This window comes from Carassius auratus, chromosome 47 (assembly GCF_003368295.1).
Source record: "Carassius auratus strain Wakin chromosome 47, ASM336829v1, whole genome shotgun sequence".
In the NCBI taxonomy this organism is placed as follows: Eukaryota; Metazoa; Chordata; class Actinopteri; order Cypriniformes; family Cyprinidae; genus Carassius; species Carassius auratus.
This window is the reverse complement of record NC_039289.1, coordinates 8,824,482-8,841,604: the sequence shown is the minus strand read 5'-3', so window position 1 is coordinate 8,841,604 and position 17,123 is coordinate 8,824,482. Positions and strand designations below refer to the sequence as shown.

At 38.9% G+C, this 17,123-nt stretch overlaps 1 protein-coding gene across 1 annotated transcript; it reads left to right on the top strand.

Annotated features, from left to right (window-relative positions):
• The first annotated feature begins 396 nt into the window (after window positions 1–396).
• LOC113065020 (85/88 kDa calcium-independent phospholipase A2-like) lies at window positions 397–16,660 on the top strand. Its single transcript, XM_026236124.1, has 17 exons — window positions 397–514; window positions 2,826–3,040; window positions 3,610–3,825; window positions 6,464–6,644; window positions 6,734–6,921; window positions 7,002–7,098; window positions 7,182–7,364; window positions 8,176–8,284; window positions 8,893–9,009; window positions 9,851–9,941; window positions 10,020–10,183; window positions 10,334–10,484; window positions 11,327–11,463; window positions 11,889–12,043; window positions 13,502–13,669; window positions 13,831–13,904; window positions 14,864–16,660. Exons 2-17 carry the CDS (start codon window positions 2,832–2,834, stop codon window positions 15,006–15,008), a joined length of 2,385 nt encoding a protein of 794 aa, XP_026091909.1. The 5' UTR covers window positions 397–514; window positions 2,826–2,831; the 3' UTR covers window positions 15,009–16,660.
• Window positions 16,661–17,123: the final 463 nt, after the last annotated feature.

The window sequence follows — 17,123 nt, the reverse complement described above, 5'->3', positions numbered from 1 at the left end:
TTGAGCACGTTTAGAAGATGTCTTTTAAGATGTTTATGATGTTTAGAATACATGTAAGCGATCTCTAACAGACAATAAACACCTTTCTAAACATCTATTTGGCATCTGATAGGAAACGCCTAGACGTACTGCGGATAAACGTTACCTACTGTTTATTTTGAGAGTTTTATTTTTGTTTTATTAAAAAAAAAAGTTTACAGCAATTTTTTTAATAAAGAATTTGGCTTGGTTATCAAACTCAAAACAAAAAAAGCCCTTATTAAATATGTTATATGCGTGAGTCCTAAAGAAGCTGCTTTTTTGTCGACAATAAACGCCCCCTCAGCCTCATTGGCTGGAATCGCGGTTGCTCACTGGAAACTCGGTTACTGATTGGCTACTATGTCTGTCAGTCAAGTCTGCATAAGGCTGGTTGTGACGCACTGATTGTTGATGTGAGTGTAACCCGTCAAAAGTCAGCGGTCTGCTGAGTCTGGTTATCCGCTTCCGAACGGGTTAATGAAATAGCGAAAAGGTAAGGCATTTAGCGAAGTAGACAATGTAATATTTCAGTCAAAATGTAAGATTAATTGTGGTATTTGGTTTAAAACGAGTGCTAGCTGTTGCCGACTTATCAAGCGGTCGTGCCCGGATGAATGACGGTTTAGCTGGGTTGTGGCAGGCAGCCTTTTAAGAAACAAGTTGTGTTTTTTATCAGTTGAATAGTGATAGTCTAAACCCAACGAATAAACGGCGGGCTGTGAAATACTAACAGCTTAGGTGATAATTTCGGTTGCAGGCTACACGAGTGATACACTAAAATACACCTCATTATCAGCCCAGCTAATCATTGATCGCTAACAGTAGAGATGTCCCGTCCCTGCCGAGGACTGTGGTCAGCTCTAATTTCATCATTTACATTAGCCACCCTTAAAGCTAAAACTCTGCTGGACATTGTAATACAGTTTATTAGTACATCAGTTCATGCTTCTTAAAGTATTAATTAGACACATTTTCATCATCGTGCTCCTCTTTTATCACAGTACAGTAAAAATCTTTCATAGATACTAGTTTAAATAAATATAAACATCCTATTATTCATGCATTTGACCTCTAGGTTTATATAAACTGTTGTACAAGCAAGTTGCCACTCATTTAAAAACATTATATAGCCTACATTTCGTTTTAAAAGTAGGCTATCACAAACATTTTAAATCAAAACTCCCCACTGACAGAAACAAGTCGACTCTAGTGCCTTTTCTTTTGCATTTAAATCTTTATTACAAGCAGTCCAGTCCATTTATGATGTTGCCTGGTTTATCTAAAAGTGTGCTTTACCTTGTTTTAAACATAGCCAAATAGCCACATATTGACTGTGAAACACAGTATAATTATTTTATTATATCAATTTATTGTAAAATGACTACATTTCTGTGTTATAGCCCCATCAGAAACTTACTTAGCCCAGACACAGCTCCCCTGACCAAGGATTTTCTAATGACGTTCCTGTTTTTTGGTGTCACTTTAACACTTTTAAACGTTAAAAATAAAAAAAAGTGCCTAATATGTGGCCTATAAACATTTGATATTATGGGGGAGGGGTCAAGCAACACAAGCAAGTCAACTCTCAAACTGTGCAAGAGTTATGCCACATCAATCAGGTCACTGCAGAGAAAGTGAAAGTAAAAAAACTGACAAAGCTTTCAAAGGCTGCATTATATGCACCATGCATGTTCTCCGAGACAATGAGAGACTAAACTACTTCAACATATGTTGATAAGGGTATATAACTGTCTTACATTATCCCTTTAATATTTGTCTTGTGGCCCGTATAGTGAAAAACATGAGAAGAGACGTATTTCAGGTTGTTTTTGGAAATCAGTGCACGAAATAAAGCTGCTCGCAATTTCCATTCTTGTCTGCGCTATGAAAAATTTGGGGGTAATATTTTTATGCAATTAAATAATTAAAGTAACCTACTACTACTAATAATAACAGGCCTAATAATAAGAAGAATGTAACATGACTACAATAATTGGAAATGCTAAATCCTCTTAATATTGCTATTGTTGACACGTGATCTCAGCACAGGGAGGTTATCGCGGGGCACCACCAGAGGGCGTACCTGTACATTATGCAACTGTGTTTAAATAGTTGTATGAATTGTTTGCACTTAGAATTAGAATTAGAATGCGCCAAAAAACGCTGAAAATTAAGTGGATTTGCGCGTCTTCTCTATTAACAACGGCTCTGTGTAGTAACAGCTGCTCTATGTGAAATCACGCACCTGATGGAATTAACCGCTGATTAGAGAACCGGCTTTACTGATGAGATGCGCATTAACGATCGGCCGATCGCGATCGGAGCACCCCTACCTACAAGAAAACATTTTTATGCCTCCTACAGCCTTGTAAGTCCATTAACTGATCGTCTTTTCCCTTTAATATTTGTATATAATTATTATTAGACTATTATTATTGGTTATATTTGTTTAGCTTCATTTCAATCTCTTTACTTAACCTTCTGAATACTTTGTAAATAATAGCCTACTGTAAAAACTTCATTTGAATGCTGACTATCGCACATAATAAAGTCCAGTAGCGAAGGCATATGGTATTTTCTATAATAAAAAATTAATTTCATGATTCAAAATAAAATATGAATGAATAAATCGATGATAATCCCGGCTTGCTATGGTCACGCAGGTTTGTTTATCCATTAAACTCGTCATCATACGATGTTCCCACAAGTTAATATGATGTTTCCTCGAATTAAAATCTTACCCTCTCACAGGCACCGTAGTGTGTGTATATATATCAGCTTTCCACTTCCCTCTCTTACCTCAGGTCACCATGCAGTTCCTGGGCCGTATATTGGACACGGTGAGCTCCGTGTCGACTCTATTCTCAAACCCGTACCGTGTGAGGGATGTGCAGCTGTCGGATTATAATGGCAAAGTGCTACTGAAACAGGAAGGCAGGCTGGTCTTGTACAGGAACCAACACAGCCATTCATGGGACTGTCTGCTTCTCTGCCCAGAATCTTCATCTTTGGCTCTGAGGTGAGACTCTTTTAGTTAAGACGCACAATACAGCGCAACCCATCTTCAGTCAATAAATTGGATTCCTGCAAAAGTCTCAACGGTCCTGTGATTTCATCATAATTGTGCACTCCCATATTACTTAATGGGAAACTTAATCACTTAATCACTTACCCCCCCTGTCATTACAACTCGTTCATCTTCAGAACACAATTGAAGATATTTTGGATGAAAAACCAGGAGGCTTGAGACTGCCCAATAGACTGTTACACTGTCAAGGTCCATGAAGGTATGAAAGATGTTGTCAGAAAAGTCCATCTGCCATCAATAGTTCAACCGTAACGTTATGATCAATGAAATTTTTCATTTTGGGGTGGAGTATCTCTTTAACAGTATGTCAAATAGGTTTGCTTTCCCATCAGCACATGCCTGTATCCAGCAGTGGGAAGCCTTTACCACAGAGAACCATTGTGGATCCACACTCTTAAATCACGCCACCACCCTGAATATGGCTTTTCATTGTCATGCACTTCATCAGCTCATCATAACTGAGTTTCCTGAATTTTGGATGTGCTCTCTTTTGTGCTCAGGATGTTCCAGGTTGCTTCAGAGGAAGACGCCATGAATTGGTTCCCTCAGTATGCCCTCAAACTCCGCCCATTTTATGAGATGCTCCGCCCACCGCTGAAACCTGAAATGTTCCAGCCGATCGTAGACTGTGTGCGGAATCACCCCGACTGGAGCTCGGCTCACATCGCTGTGGATACTGGACTGAGAGACTGTCTCAAACACAATTACGTTTTGAGGTGAGATAGAAAAGGACTAAGTTCAAAGGACACGTAAACACTAAATCTGTGAAGTTTCCACATTCTATTTTTAATTATATTAAATTTATGATTTAAAATATTATATATAAATAGTTTACAAAAACCAAGCTATTTTCAAACTAACCTTAAAAAAAATATTCTGATTCTAAACTTTAAAGGGTTAGTTGACCCAAAAATCTAAATTATGTTATTAATAACTCACCCTCATGTCATTCCAAACCCGTAAGACCTCTGTTCATCTTCAGAACACAGTTTAAGATATTTTAGATTTGGTCCGAGAGCTCTCAGTCCCTCCATTGAAGCTGTGTGTACGGTCTACTGTCCATGTCCAGAAAGGTAAGAAAACATCATCAAAGTAGTCCATGTGACATCGGTGATATCCAGTGATATCCAGTTCGCGAACGAATCATTCGATGTAACCGGATCTTCTTCAACCAGTTCACTGAATCGAACTGAATCATTTTAAACTGTTCACGTCTCCAATAAGCATTAATCCACACATGACTTAAGCTGTTCACTTTTTTAATGTGGCTGACACTCTCTCTGAGTTCAAACAAACCAATATCCCGGAGTAATTCATTTACTCAAACAGTACACTGACTGAACTGCTGTGAAGAGAGAACTGAAGATGAACACCGAGCCGAGCCAGATAACGAACGAACAGTTGACTCGTTCTCGAGTCAAGAACTGTTTCTGTCAGACCCGTCCGATTCGAGAACCGAGGAGAGAGATGCGAACCATTTCAAACGATTCAGTTCGATTTAAAGAACTGGTTCAAGAAGATCCGGTTACATCGAATGATTCGTTCGCGAACCGGATATCACTAAACTGCAGTTAACTCTCTCTTAACAGACACGGAAGAGAAGACAATGCTGAATAAAGCCGTAGTTTTTCTTGCTGTTTTTGGACCAAAATGTATTTTCGATGCTTCAACAAATTCTAACTGACCTTCTGATGTCACATAAACTACTTTGATGATGTTTTTCTTACCTTTTTGGACCTGGACAGCATGGACAGCAGAGGTTGACCGATTTATCAGTTTTGCCGATTCATCGGTACCGATAGTTGATTGCTGGAACAATCGGTTATTGGCAAAAATCCATGCCGATAGTTTTCCTCGTTTTTTCCCTTGCTGGAGCTGCCGAGAAGGCTCTGTTTTCTCTGTTTAGACACGTGATGCTGCATGCTGAACGGAGAGGGACACTTCAGAAAATACTGACGCGCCTCAGAGTGCCATTCACATAGTTTAAAATTAAATTACATTATATTCGTCGTTGTTACTGTACATAATGAATTATATATTGAGCATTTCCATGGCTCTAATAAAGTCTGTATGCTTCATTTATAGAGCTATAATATAGATCGCTCTTTCCGTTTGCAACGTTTTTTAAACACTGAACTTCAAACTTATCTTTGGCTCATTGTTCATTCTTGAAGTCAACTTGTGTCCGTTTGGTGAATAAATAAACTGTTTTAGACCGCTGCTCTGAGTTAAACGTGACGCGTCTGGAGTGTGTGTGATACAAATCAGTTCTTCTAGACTCTGGACTGCTCTTTTATATTGATTAGATTATCACTTGTGTGTTCAATAATAGAAGCAGTTCTAGTTTGAGGGTATACATTGTGCTGGTATAATTGTAGGGCTCTATGATTTCCGCGATGCAGAAAACGCCACCGGAATCGTGGAATCCATTCATATAAATGGAATTCACAGTTTAGCGCGTGTGACGCTTGTGGTGATTTCAGCGTCTGCCGTCTCACTAAATGAAGATGAAAACACATGAAGAACATCTCCAGAACTGCTCTGAGAGTCACTTCATGAGCATCTGAACGTTTCATTAGAGAAAAAGCATCATATCACATGCACAGAATTGTAGAGGTATTCATTTATTTTGAACAAAATTTAAGTCTATTGTTCAGTAGAATGTACATAGTTTACTACTACTACTACTACTACTACTAAAATGAAACGAGATTTATTTTTAAGGAATAATCACACAACATTTCTTCCATGTTTTAATTTTAATAGTAATCACCTTGTTTGCCAAAAAAAGTTTGTTTAACTTTAAGTAATTAAAAACAAATAAAATGTATGTTTCATGCCTTGATTTGATAACAATAAAAATGTAAATACACACAGAATTTTTGAGGGGGGAAAAATCATTAGGCTTCTTTAAGAAAAATGAAACAGTTGTGGTAATTTCAACATTTACTATGACTGTTATTATTATAATTATTACTACCACTTTTTATTGTAAATAAAGCACTATTTTAGTTTTTTTTTTTTTTTTTTTTTTTTTCAGTATCCATTTTAAAAACTTTCGGTTAATTAATCGGTGTTGGCCAGTGTGGTCCAACCTAGTTATCGGTATCGGCAAAATCAAATATCGGTCGACCTTTAATCGACAGTATACCATACACACAGCTTCAATGGAGGGACTGAGAGCTCTCGGACTAAATCTAAAATATCTTAAACTGTGTTCCGAAGATGAACGGAGGTCTCGCGGGTTTGGAACGACATGAGGGTGAGTTATTAATGACATCACTGTGATTTTTGGGTGAACTAACCCTTTAAATCAAGTACAAAATCTAAAACACTGTTTGTGGCCCCTTGCAGTCAGATGAACGCCCGTGACGCCCAGGGTCAGACCCCGCTGCACCTTGCGTGCGAGAGAGGAGATGTGGGCTGCGTGCGTGAGCTCCTGGAAGAATGTCAGGCTCGCACGGACATCAAGGACAAGAACGGAGAGACACCCATGCACTGCGCTGCTAAACAAGACTCTGCTGGTGTTATAGAGGTCAGAGGTCAACTAAGGGCTTACATGCTATCTGCAGAATGCCAAATTCGAGTGTCTATGATTGTATTTTTTGGTTTTGTCGCTCGTAGGTTTTGTGTGCACAGATGTGCGTGGGTGTGAATGAGCTGAATGCTGCTGGGGAAACCCCAATGCACATTGCATGCCGTCTCGGGAAGGTCGAGGCGGTCAAAGGCCTGCTGGGGGGCGGAGCCCGCTGTGACGTCATGGGAAGCAATGGCTATCCAGTTCACACCACCATGAAGTTTAGTGCGAAAAGGTGCAGAACAAGAATCTTGTCTTTGCTTTTTTAAATGATAATTGACATGCAGGCTTCTTACTCAATCTCATTCCTCCTAGTTGTGCCGAAGTAATTTTAAACACCGACCCAAATCAACTTCTGGCGGAGGATCCGATTTATGGAGGAACACCTCTTCACTGGGCCAAGACTGCCGAGGTCAGAAACACTTCCCGTTGGTTTTTGTTCTTGAGGAATTCTGAGTGTTAGATGCATGACTTTCCCCGGTTTTCTCTCTCTAGATGAGCCGTGTGCTGCTGGACCGAGGATGTAACATCAACTACCTGAGCAAGACCGGAGAGAGTCCGTTACACATCCTGACCAAGAGGGGGCGCTTTGAGGCCGCAATGACACTGCTGACCCATGGAGCCGACCCCAACATTAAGGGTCAGGATGGAAACACAGCACTGCACCTCGCCATGAAGGTATGAGAGAGTATTTCATAAAGCCTGTCAAGAACATTTATGGCTCATATTTCACCTCAATCTAGATGTTTTTTTATATTCTGTGTGTTTGTGGAAAATCAATTCTACCTGTAATTTATGCAATTTTTATTAAATAATTTTTGTATTACAATATAATTTTTTTTTTTATTATTAATATGTATCTATGTGTATTAATTTATGAAAGTTTGTATTTATTGCATGATGACAAATAAAACACGGTTATTAAAAATTCAGAAATCTCAAATGTAAAATTGTATAATTGCATTATGTTTTTTTTGTCATGAGAATACTGGTACAGTGTTATTTTCATATAAGAAATGTAATTATATTAATTTAATTATAATGCTTTTTATATTTTCTGTTTTCATTTAAGTTTTAGTTGCATTTTAATCTTTGTTTTTTTGTGCTATATTTCTATTTCAACTTTAATTTAGTACTTCCAAATGAATACTTTAATAAGTACTTAATCTTAAACCAGTTATAGTATTAGATATCATCTAATATTAATATTTTATTTTAGCTTTATTTCAACGAAATAAATTGCAGTAGTTATATTTATCGGAAACTACTCTGGGTACAAAACTAAGTCAAATTTAATTTTTGCAAACAAATAAAACCACTTTTGTGGAACAGTGTGACACTCCTTAAAGGATAAAAATGAGAATTTAGGACAACTGTAATCACACTCTAGACTGAATATAGAGATTTTTGAAAGTTAACATAAATTGTTGGTATAGAGTACTTTTTTCAGTTTTTTTTTTTATGTATGCTGTAACCTCTGGACTCTCAGTTGGACCACATGGACCTGATCAAAGCTCTCATGGTGTTTGGAGCAGATGTGGAAGTTCACAATGACCTGGGAGAGACACCGGGACTCATCGCAGCCCGTACCAGCAAGGGTGAGAGAGATGTGAGATTAGACACCCAGTCGAAGGCTAGCAGAACAGTCACCAGTGTATTCAAGCTCTTCAGTCACTGAGCTTTTTGTTTAAGTGTGCTGCATGACATCTTTTGAGGGGTTTGCATGCAAGCATAACATAATTTGTGTTGTTATTATCATTTGTTTATTTATTTTAAGTAATATATTTTTGTTACATTTTTTTACAAATTTTTTATTCATTACAATTTTAAATTAAATATTGTTAATTATGTTTCTGTGAAAAATACATTTATGAATAAATTGATTTACTTTATTTTAAATATATACATTTATTTATTTAAAAAATATGTATGTATTATTTTTTTTATTATTATTATACACAAAAAGTGTTAGACTCGCCTGGAAAAAATGGCAGAAGCTGTCTGATAGTTCCTGATGTTTCGATTGGTTGTAGAAATTCTTGTGACTGCATGTAACAGCCTGCGTGTCGTGATAGTTTTTGACTACAAGAATGAAATGTCATGCTCTTTTGTTTTGTCATTCATGCATTCAGTTAACACATACTCTTTCTTTCTTCCGTGTGTGTGTGACGGCATGTGTGTGTCTAATCCTGCGCTTCTGCTGAAGGTCCCAACCGTAAGGTGCTCTTGAACATGCTGTGTAGTGTAGGGGCCGAGCGGTGCAACCCCCCCTCCCTCAACAGCCCTGTCCTGAGTGTCAACAAAGCTCCGCCTCCTGGCATAGGTAAAGCCCCCGCCCCCAAACTTTCTGCTTTCCCGCCAGTATCTTTCACCTCTGTCCTTCAGTCGTCTTCTGTACTTTTTATGTTGTGTTTTAAGAAGTGTTCAGAAGAACATGTGTGACTTTGTTCCAAAACCTGGTTAGCTACTGCCTACTTAGGCTGATGAGTGGCCGATTTGGAACGTTTTACATTGGCAGCAGCTCTTGTGTTATGCAAATGGGGTTCCTCACATAAAGAGCACTCGACTCACGATTTGATTTTAATAATGTTTTGGTGTTAGCATGTTGCTAAGCTAACAACAGGACACTCTAATTGTAAAAATGTAAAATGCAGGTATAAAAAAAGCGTAAAATGCAGATATATTCAGTAAAATAATACGTATATTTTGGCACAATTTTCTCTTTTTTTTATAGCTTCCTTTGGTCATAAAAACCAGATTTGCATACCTAGATGCCCCGTTTGACTCATTCAGATTTGTCAGTAGCAGCTGCCATCTTGGAAAGGTCAACATTTTGGGTTGAACTCAAACAATCACTCACCAGTCTACTATAATTACACATATACAAATGCCATGACAGTGTACAGCCTATGATGCAAACCGGCGAGACAACAGAGGGTAGTGTTTCACATTTGAGAATGCTGATAAAGCATGGTGCTTGTTGCATCATCACTTGCATGTGTTTTTACGGGTGGATCTTGACCTTTCCAGTTTGACGGCGGCCATGCTTGTGTATCACACTTATTGCAACAGCGGTCTCTAGGTATTGCAAATCTATGATAGAGTCAACCTGCCATCAGTTGTGCCATCACTAGTCTCATTTCCTCCCCATAATTGGTCCCCAGGGTTTGATGACATCATGCACGTGGCGGTAGCTGTCACGGCCATGAGTCGTGGATTTGCAGAGGTCGATGGGCTCCAGACAGGAAGCAAGAAGTATGTCACATACATTTAACACTGATGAGAACCAGCCTACACAGGATTGATTGCTCACTTGCTTTTCTTTTTCTCAAGAATGGACAGATTGCTGTGTCTAGATGGTGGTGGAATAAAGGGACTGGTTCTGATCCAAATGTTGATCGCTTTGGAGAAAGAAGCAGGACGGCCCATCAGGGAACTGTTTGACTGGGTGTCTGGGACTAGCACTGGCGGGATACTGGCCCTAGCTATTATACATGGTATTTGATGTAGTATTTACTATTTATAACATAACACTGACCAATCAGCATCCAGAACAGAATGATCTTTGATATATAATTATAAAATATGTTCTTGTCGACTGTGTGTACATGCGTCAGTATAATTGTGTTTGTTGTATTTGTGAGCAGGTAAATCAATGGAATATCTGCGCTGTCTGTACTTCAGGATGAAGGAACAGGTATTCAAAGGTTCTCGGCCGTATGAGTCTGGCCCTCTGGAGGAATTTCTCAAGAATGAGTTTGGAGAAAATACCAAGATGGCGGATGTCACTCACCCAAGGTACTTCTATTTAAGGTTTGGGATTTGAACAACAACAGCTCGATAACCAAAATACAAGTGTGACGATTCAGAACCAAGCAATATTCTTGAAACCACTCAAAATGCCCTGATATAACTCCTTAGAAACCCATCTGAATTTCAAAACCTAGCAATGTCCTTACTGCCAATGTTCTGGCAATCAGCCTTAATGCCCATGTGTCCATTCACAACATTATAGCAATATCCTTAAACCACCCCAAACACCCTAACAACTGGCTAGCAAACATAACTTCTTAGCTATGCCCTTGCAAAGACTCAGAACACCCTAACAGCCACCTAAAGCCTAGCAAATAACCTAGCAAAAATGCCCCAATGCCCTAGAAACAAACTTGTACACCCTAGCAATGCCCTACTATAACAAACACCCAGAACTACATAGAAATGTCTCGGTGAAGACCCTGAACACACCACCAACCATACTAACCTAGCAACACCCTTCTTCTGAATGTTTTTTTTTTTTAAATAGGCCAATTTAATCGTGAAATCAAAATTGTTAATCAAATCGTGACTTGAGTGAACAGTTAACATCCTTAGTTTATATACTACGAACACCAACTGCCTGATAAACCATAGGCAACCCAAACACCTTAACAAAACACCAACTGTCAGCGTTGGTCCTGTCCCAGATGGCACACTTCATATGTACTTGTTGGTCTTGAGGACAGAGTTACTTATATTTTTGCTTTGAGTCTGATACTCCTGAAAACCATTTGGAACAGGGCCAGCGAGTTTTGCACAAGCCTACATCACACATATTCTTCAGAAAAGGCTTGTTTTTAATTTATCTTCTCTGTTTTCCTCAGAGTAATGGTGACTAGCGTTCTCGCTGACAGACATCCTGGTGAACTGCATCTGTTTCGTAATTACGACCCACCAGCCCTCCAAAGAGACCCTCCGTACACATCTACAGCCACATTTCAACCCCTTACTGTGCCGAAGGGTAATTCTCCTGCATACTTTCATTCTCGGGATGTCATGACACTAATTATCTTTGTGCCGGTAAAAATGTTTATGTTCGTGCTCTGGGTTTCTTAGTTATCCTCAATCTCAAATAAGGCGTAAAAGCTTCATTGTGACTGTTACAGGGTGAGAAGACGAAGATCTTTTGGTATTAGGATATACTCGACCGCCCAGAAAGCGTAGGAAGGTGACGGATGAAGGTGTGTGTGTTTTTTGAGAGAGAGAGAGAGAGAGAGAGAGAGAGTGTGTATGTGGAACAGAAAGGTCACAGTATGCATGATTTCTGGTGTTTGGTGCGCAGTCGTACCCAATGTTGGAACTAAGCAGTCGTTACTTTGTTCGTGGGAGGCTAATCAACTTGTGCTCTCTTGGTTTTCTCGCTCAGTCACTTCCTCTTTCTTTCAGAGCAATTAGTTTGGCGTGCTGCCCGATCCAGTGGAGCTGCTCCCACTTACTTTCGGCCAATGGGTCGTTTTCTGGATGGAGGGCTGCTGGCCAATAACCCAACGCTAGATGCCATGACAGAAATACACCAGTACAACAAAGCCCTGAAAGCGCAGGTCTGATTCACAAATTTGGTCACAAGAATGACCTGTTCAAGACTTACTTTTGCAACACGTTTCATTGTATGGTCAACAAAATTTCGTAAAATTGGTTTTAGTTATTATTATATAAAAATTCAGCAGATAATTCATTCATCCCCAAAAATACAGTGGATTTCTCAGAATGGGTTTTGAAAATCAGATGTGTCCTAAAGCCCAAAGTATGCTTTGGTATTTATTTGTGTGTTAATTTTCGCCATCTGAAGACAGTGCACCTTGTGTTTGCTCCAAGTACGATTTTTCAAAGTTGGTCTGCAAGTTGGCATCACTGGCCTCAAGAGGCCCTGTATTTATAAGATAATAAAATCGTTAACTTGTGATTTTTAACTCTATATTGATATTTTTTCTGCTTCTGTTCTTCGTGTCGCTCCATGCCGTGTGCCCCTGATCATTTTCTTTTTTTAGAAATTATACTTTAAGAGCATATAAATGGCAAAACTATTTTAACTGCATGCGCCATGCATAATTAATGCCTAATGATAATGTGTCATAATGTCATGTTGGACTAATTTTAACACTTTCTGCATAATGACATGTTGCCAAATCATATGATTTATCGTTGATGTAAATTTTATTTTATTCCAACATAATTTTTATCAGTTCGAAGATTGATCAGTAGCCTACTAAAATTGTTAAATGTCAGATAGGGCTGTGAAATAAAATCGAATGCTATTTTCATGCGCATCTCATCAGTAAAGGCGCTCCTGTGAATAGACGTACATCTCCAGCACGTGCGTTCAGATCTGGGTTGCCAGGTTTTCAAAACAAATCCTGCCCACTTGCTTCTCAAAACTAGCCCAATTGTGTTTCCAGGAGGTTCTCCGGTGAAAAATTGCGTCCCTGGGTTAAAATAGACGTTTTTTGGCAAGTTTCCCTTGGTGAAATTCGCATTTTAGGGGCTAAATATAACGTTATTGGAATTGGGGTCACTTCAACCCGCGGACAACTGCAGACCATTTATTACACAGAGCCATAGTCCACTGATAAGCTACACAGAATCGCTATCAAAATCGACAAAGAATCGCCTGTTATTTTGTAATCGATTTTGTGTGGCTTGTCAGTGAACTACGGCTCTGTGTAGTAAAGGCCAACCAGTGTTGCCAAGTCTGCGGTTGTTTTTCATATCCGCGGTTCGAAGCGACCCCAATACAAATAAAGTGATGTTTAGCCCCTAAAATGCTAATTTTGCCAAGGGAACCTGCCAAAAAATTTGTTTTTTATACGCGATTGGACTAGTTTTTAGAAGTAATTGGGCAGGTTGGGTGTGGTGTGGTGGAGCCGGATGAAGCTGAACTCAACAGACTACTTTTCTGCTTTAAATGAAACCCAGTGTCAGCTCTGACTCGGATCTATTGGACACTGTTGAAATTGTAAATGTATTCTAGTCAAACGTGCATCTTTTTCTCACTCCACCAGGGCCGTGAATCAGAAGTGTGCAGGTTAGGCGCGGTCGTCTCATTGGGCACCGGTAAACCTCCTCAGGTGGCAGTGAACTCTGTGGACGTTTTCAGGCCTTCAAATCCACTGGAGCTGGCCAAGACCTTCTTTGGCGTCAAAGAGCTGGGCAAGATGCTTGTGGACTGTGTGAGTTTGTGTACAAACCTCACAAAAACCTCCAGTTGCCTATATAAAAGCACCATTGTTTTAGGTGCAAGTTGTAGTCACTTGTTAGTGTTGGGTGGAGTGAGTCGTGCCGATGGTATTCTTGATGAAATGCGTGATTTGTATTTGTGTGTTTATGTCAGTGTACAGACTCGGACGGTTGTGCAGTGGACCGAGCCCGAGCGTGGTGTGAGATGGCTGATATAAACTATCACAGGTCAGTTGTAAGCACCTGATCATCATTCACAGTCTCATTTGAACAGTTATTCTGCGGTTTCTGTAAATCTCTGCACTCGTTCGGTTCTCTTCCTTCTGTCTGTCATCTTCTTTTATAAATCATTGTGTACTATAATTCTTTTTTGACTTGTGACCTCCAATGTCTCCCACCGCTTCTATCATTTCATTTTGTTTCCTTCATTTTTTTTATGCATCTATTCCATTCCTTCCTTCCTTAATTTCTTCTCTTTATATCATTTCCTTTCTCATTCATTTCCTTTTTTCGTTCCCTTTTTTCTTCATTCCTACCTACCCTTCTTTTCTGTCTTTCCTTCCATCTCTCCTTCCTTCCATCCTCCCTTCCATTTTTTACTTTCTTCTTTCCACTCTTCCTTCATTCTTTCCTGCATCCATCTTTCACTTCCAACCTTCCCTCCTTCCTTTCTACCTAATTTCACCTAATTTCTTGCCTTTTTTCAATCATTTACATCTTTCTAATGCGTTCTGTTCCTTCCTGATTTTTATTTCATTCATTCCCATTGTCATTTCTTTCTTATCTCCTCATTTCTTAATTTCTTATTAATTTTCTCTTGTTCAATAATTATTTTTTTCTTTATTCTTTCCTTTCCCCAACCTTCCCTTCTCCTTTTAATTTCTTATTTTGCTTAATTTCTCCGTTTTTATTAATTAATTAAATTTAAATCCTTCCTTCATTTCGCTTACAAATTTCTTCCCTTCTTCTATCATTTTTCCTTCCTTGTTTTTATTTCCTTCATTCCTACATATGATTTCAACTAATTTCATGTTGTTTCTTTCGTTCCTGTTTTCCTTCTTTCTGTCTTTTTCATTTCTTTTCCTCCTATTATTTTGTTTCTTTTCATTTCTACCTTTCATTCAATTTTATAACCAATTTTTTTGTTTGTTTGGCTTCCACTTCCTACCTTGGTTCTTGTGCTTCAGGTTGAGTCCTCAGCTGTCTCAGGAGGTGATGCTGGATGAGGTCAGTGACGCAGTGTTAGTTGACATGCTGTGGGAGACTCAGATGTATCTGTATGAGCACAGAGATGTCATACAGACCCTCTGCCAGCATCTACTGCAGCTCTGACAACGGCTTCCAGACTGAGGGCGATGGAGAGGGTTTTGGCTGCTTCATATGCATAACTGATTTATCCTATACAAATAATGAATCTGATGACAGTTGTGTGTTTATGTTGTTGTGACATGTTCAGTTAATTAATTTAAAGCTGCTGTATGTACGGTTTTGACTCTACTAAAGCATAAATCCATAATGTGTTTGCAGATAAATCCCTTGTGCTGTCTTCGGTCACTTTAAAAAACCGGAGCTTCACCGAAATGGTATCAAACTTGGTTACTTTTATGGCACTTGATATATGAACACACAAAAAAAACGAGGGCATGATTCGAAAAAGCTAAGTGGTTGTAAAAACAAAACAAAACAAAAATTGTCACACGAATGGCTCATGGCTAAAAATGACCGACCATTGGAAATGTATGGGAAATGAAAAAAAAAAAAAATTGTTCGTACAATCTACGAATCCCCCACAATGCAGAAAAGAACTGCACAGCAATAAAGGGGTGAAACTCTAAAACATGCTAAATCTACACACCAACTCACACAGGCACGTACACACACACCTATTAACCGGTATGACTGTAACACTGCAACTATGTAAATAAAATTAATCATTTGACTACAGTGCAGTAAAAAGGTGGTTACACTCCGAAACATCAGGAGTGTGAATCAAATGCATCCACTCACACACACTTACTTACACACACTCCCAGACACACACATACAAATTTATATATACTCAAATTAATTGGTATGGCCATAACCATATAGCCAAAATGAGTCAGAAGACTGAAATAAGAGGTTAAAATCAGAACAGACACAAGGAATTAAAGTTTTTTTTTTTTTTTTTTTTTTTTTGCTCTCACCAGGAGGTGCTATTCTGCCTTCCAAAATTAGATTTTAAAGGCCTAGTCTCTATTTTAATCTGAAATACTGCTTTTTTTTATATAGATTTTTTTTTTCACAGGAAGAAATGTAAAATAATTATTGAATAAATATTAATTAGTAACATAAAATTCTCTCAAAATACAAAATAAAATATATTCTTGAACAAAAATATATTAGATTTATTTTACTGAAGAAAAGAAGTTACATTTTAGGTGTCCGGTCACTTTTGATCACGAAGATCGTGAGGAACGCACAAGGGTTAAGAAACATGCTAACATACTTGTTTAGCTGAAAAACAATGCTACAGTTATTTTCCTTAGAAAATGTGCGTCCATGCAGGAATGTCAGGCCCAGTCCACATGGAGACACATTTCGCTGTATACGCATACATTTTGTATCAGATAGCCGTTTTGTCCAATCAGATCCAACATTTTAGGAGAGTGAAACCGATAATTTTTAAAAACGGGTCCCGGTGTGGATAAATTTGAAAAGGCCACCCTTCCGTTTTGTCTGGACAACGATCCGTAAATTTTCTGAAACGATGACGTCATCAGCCCACATCCCGCCCCTAGTCAGACACTGACTGTCTTTTTATTAACTAACATTAACACAGATTAATAAATGTGTTGTTACATGTTCTGAAGGTTTATGCGCATAGTCCAAGTTTTCTTCTGCATCTCTTTGGTAGAATTACAGCGCCACATGGTGGTCTGGAATGTGTACTACATCGTTTTGTGGTTTCGTGTGGATGCAGATATTTCTTGAAATGATGGGGGGGGAAAAGATTGGATGGGGAAAGCTCTGGCTTCGTGTGGACATGGCCTCAGACTCTGTTTTTTTGTTTGTGAAACCTAGTTCAACCACTCGGTGTCAATCCTACATAAGCCTCTTTCACACTGCACATTGGACCCGTAAAATTGCCAGAACATTGCCGGGTCGCCTTCTGTGTGAACGCAAACACGTCCTGGGATTGATCCAAAAGCCAGAACTAATGCCGTAAAGGGCGTGTCGTAGTGAAGACGTTTCCGTGTGACTCTTTTACCAGGCGTTTTGAAGGAAGATCAATTTTTGCGATGAAAAAATATGTGCAAACTGTAATGAAGCAGAGATCAGTTAGTTCCTCACTTTCCACGCTGAAGCTGAGATCGTTCGCCAGCTTCAGTGAAAGTATAACGTGCCTAGCGTTTTCGACTCGTACATTACACGTCACGCACTGATGTCACGTGTCGTTACAGGACC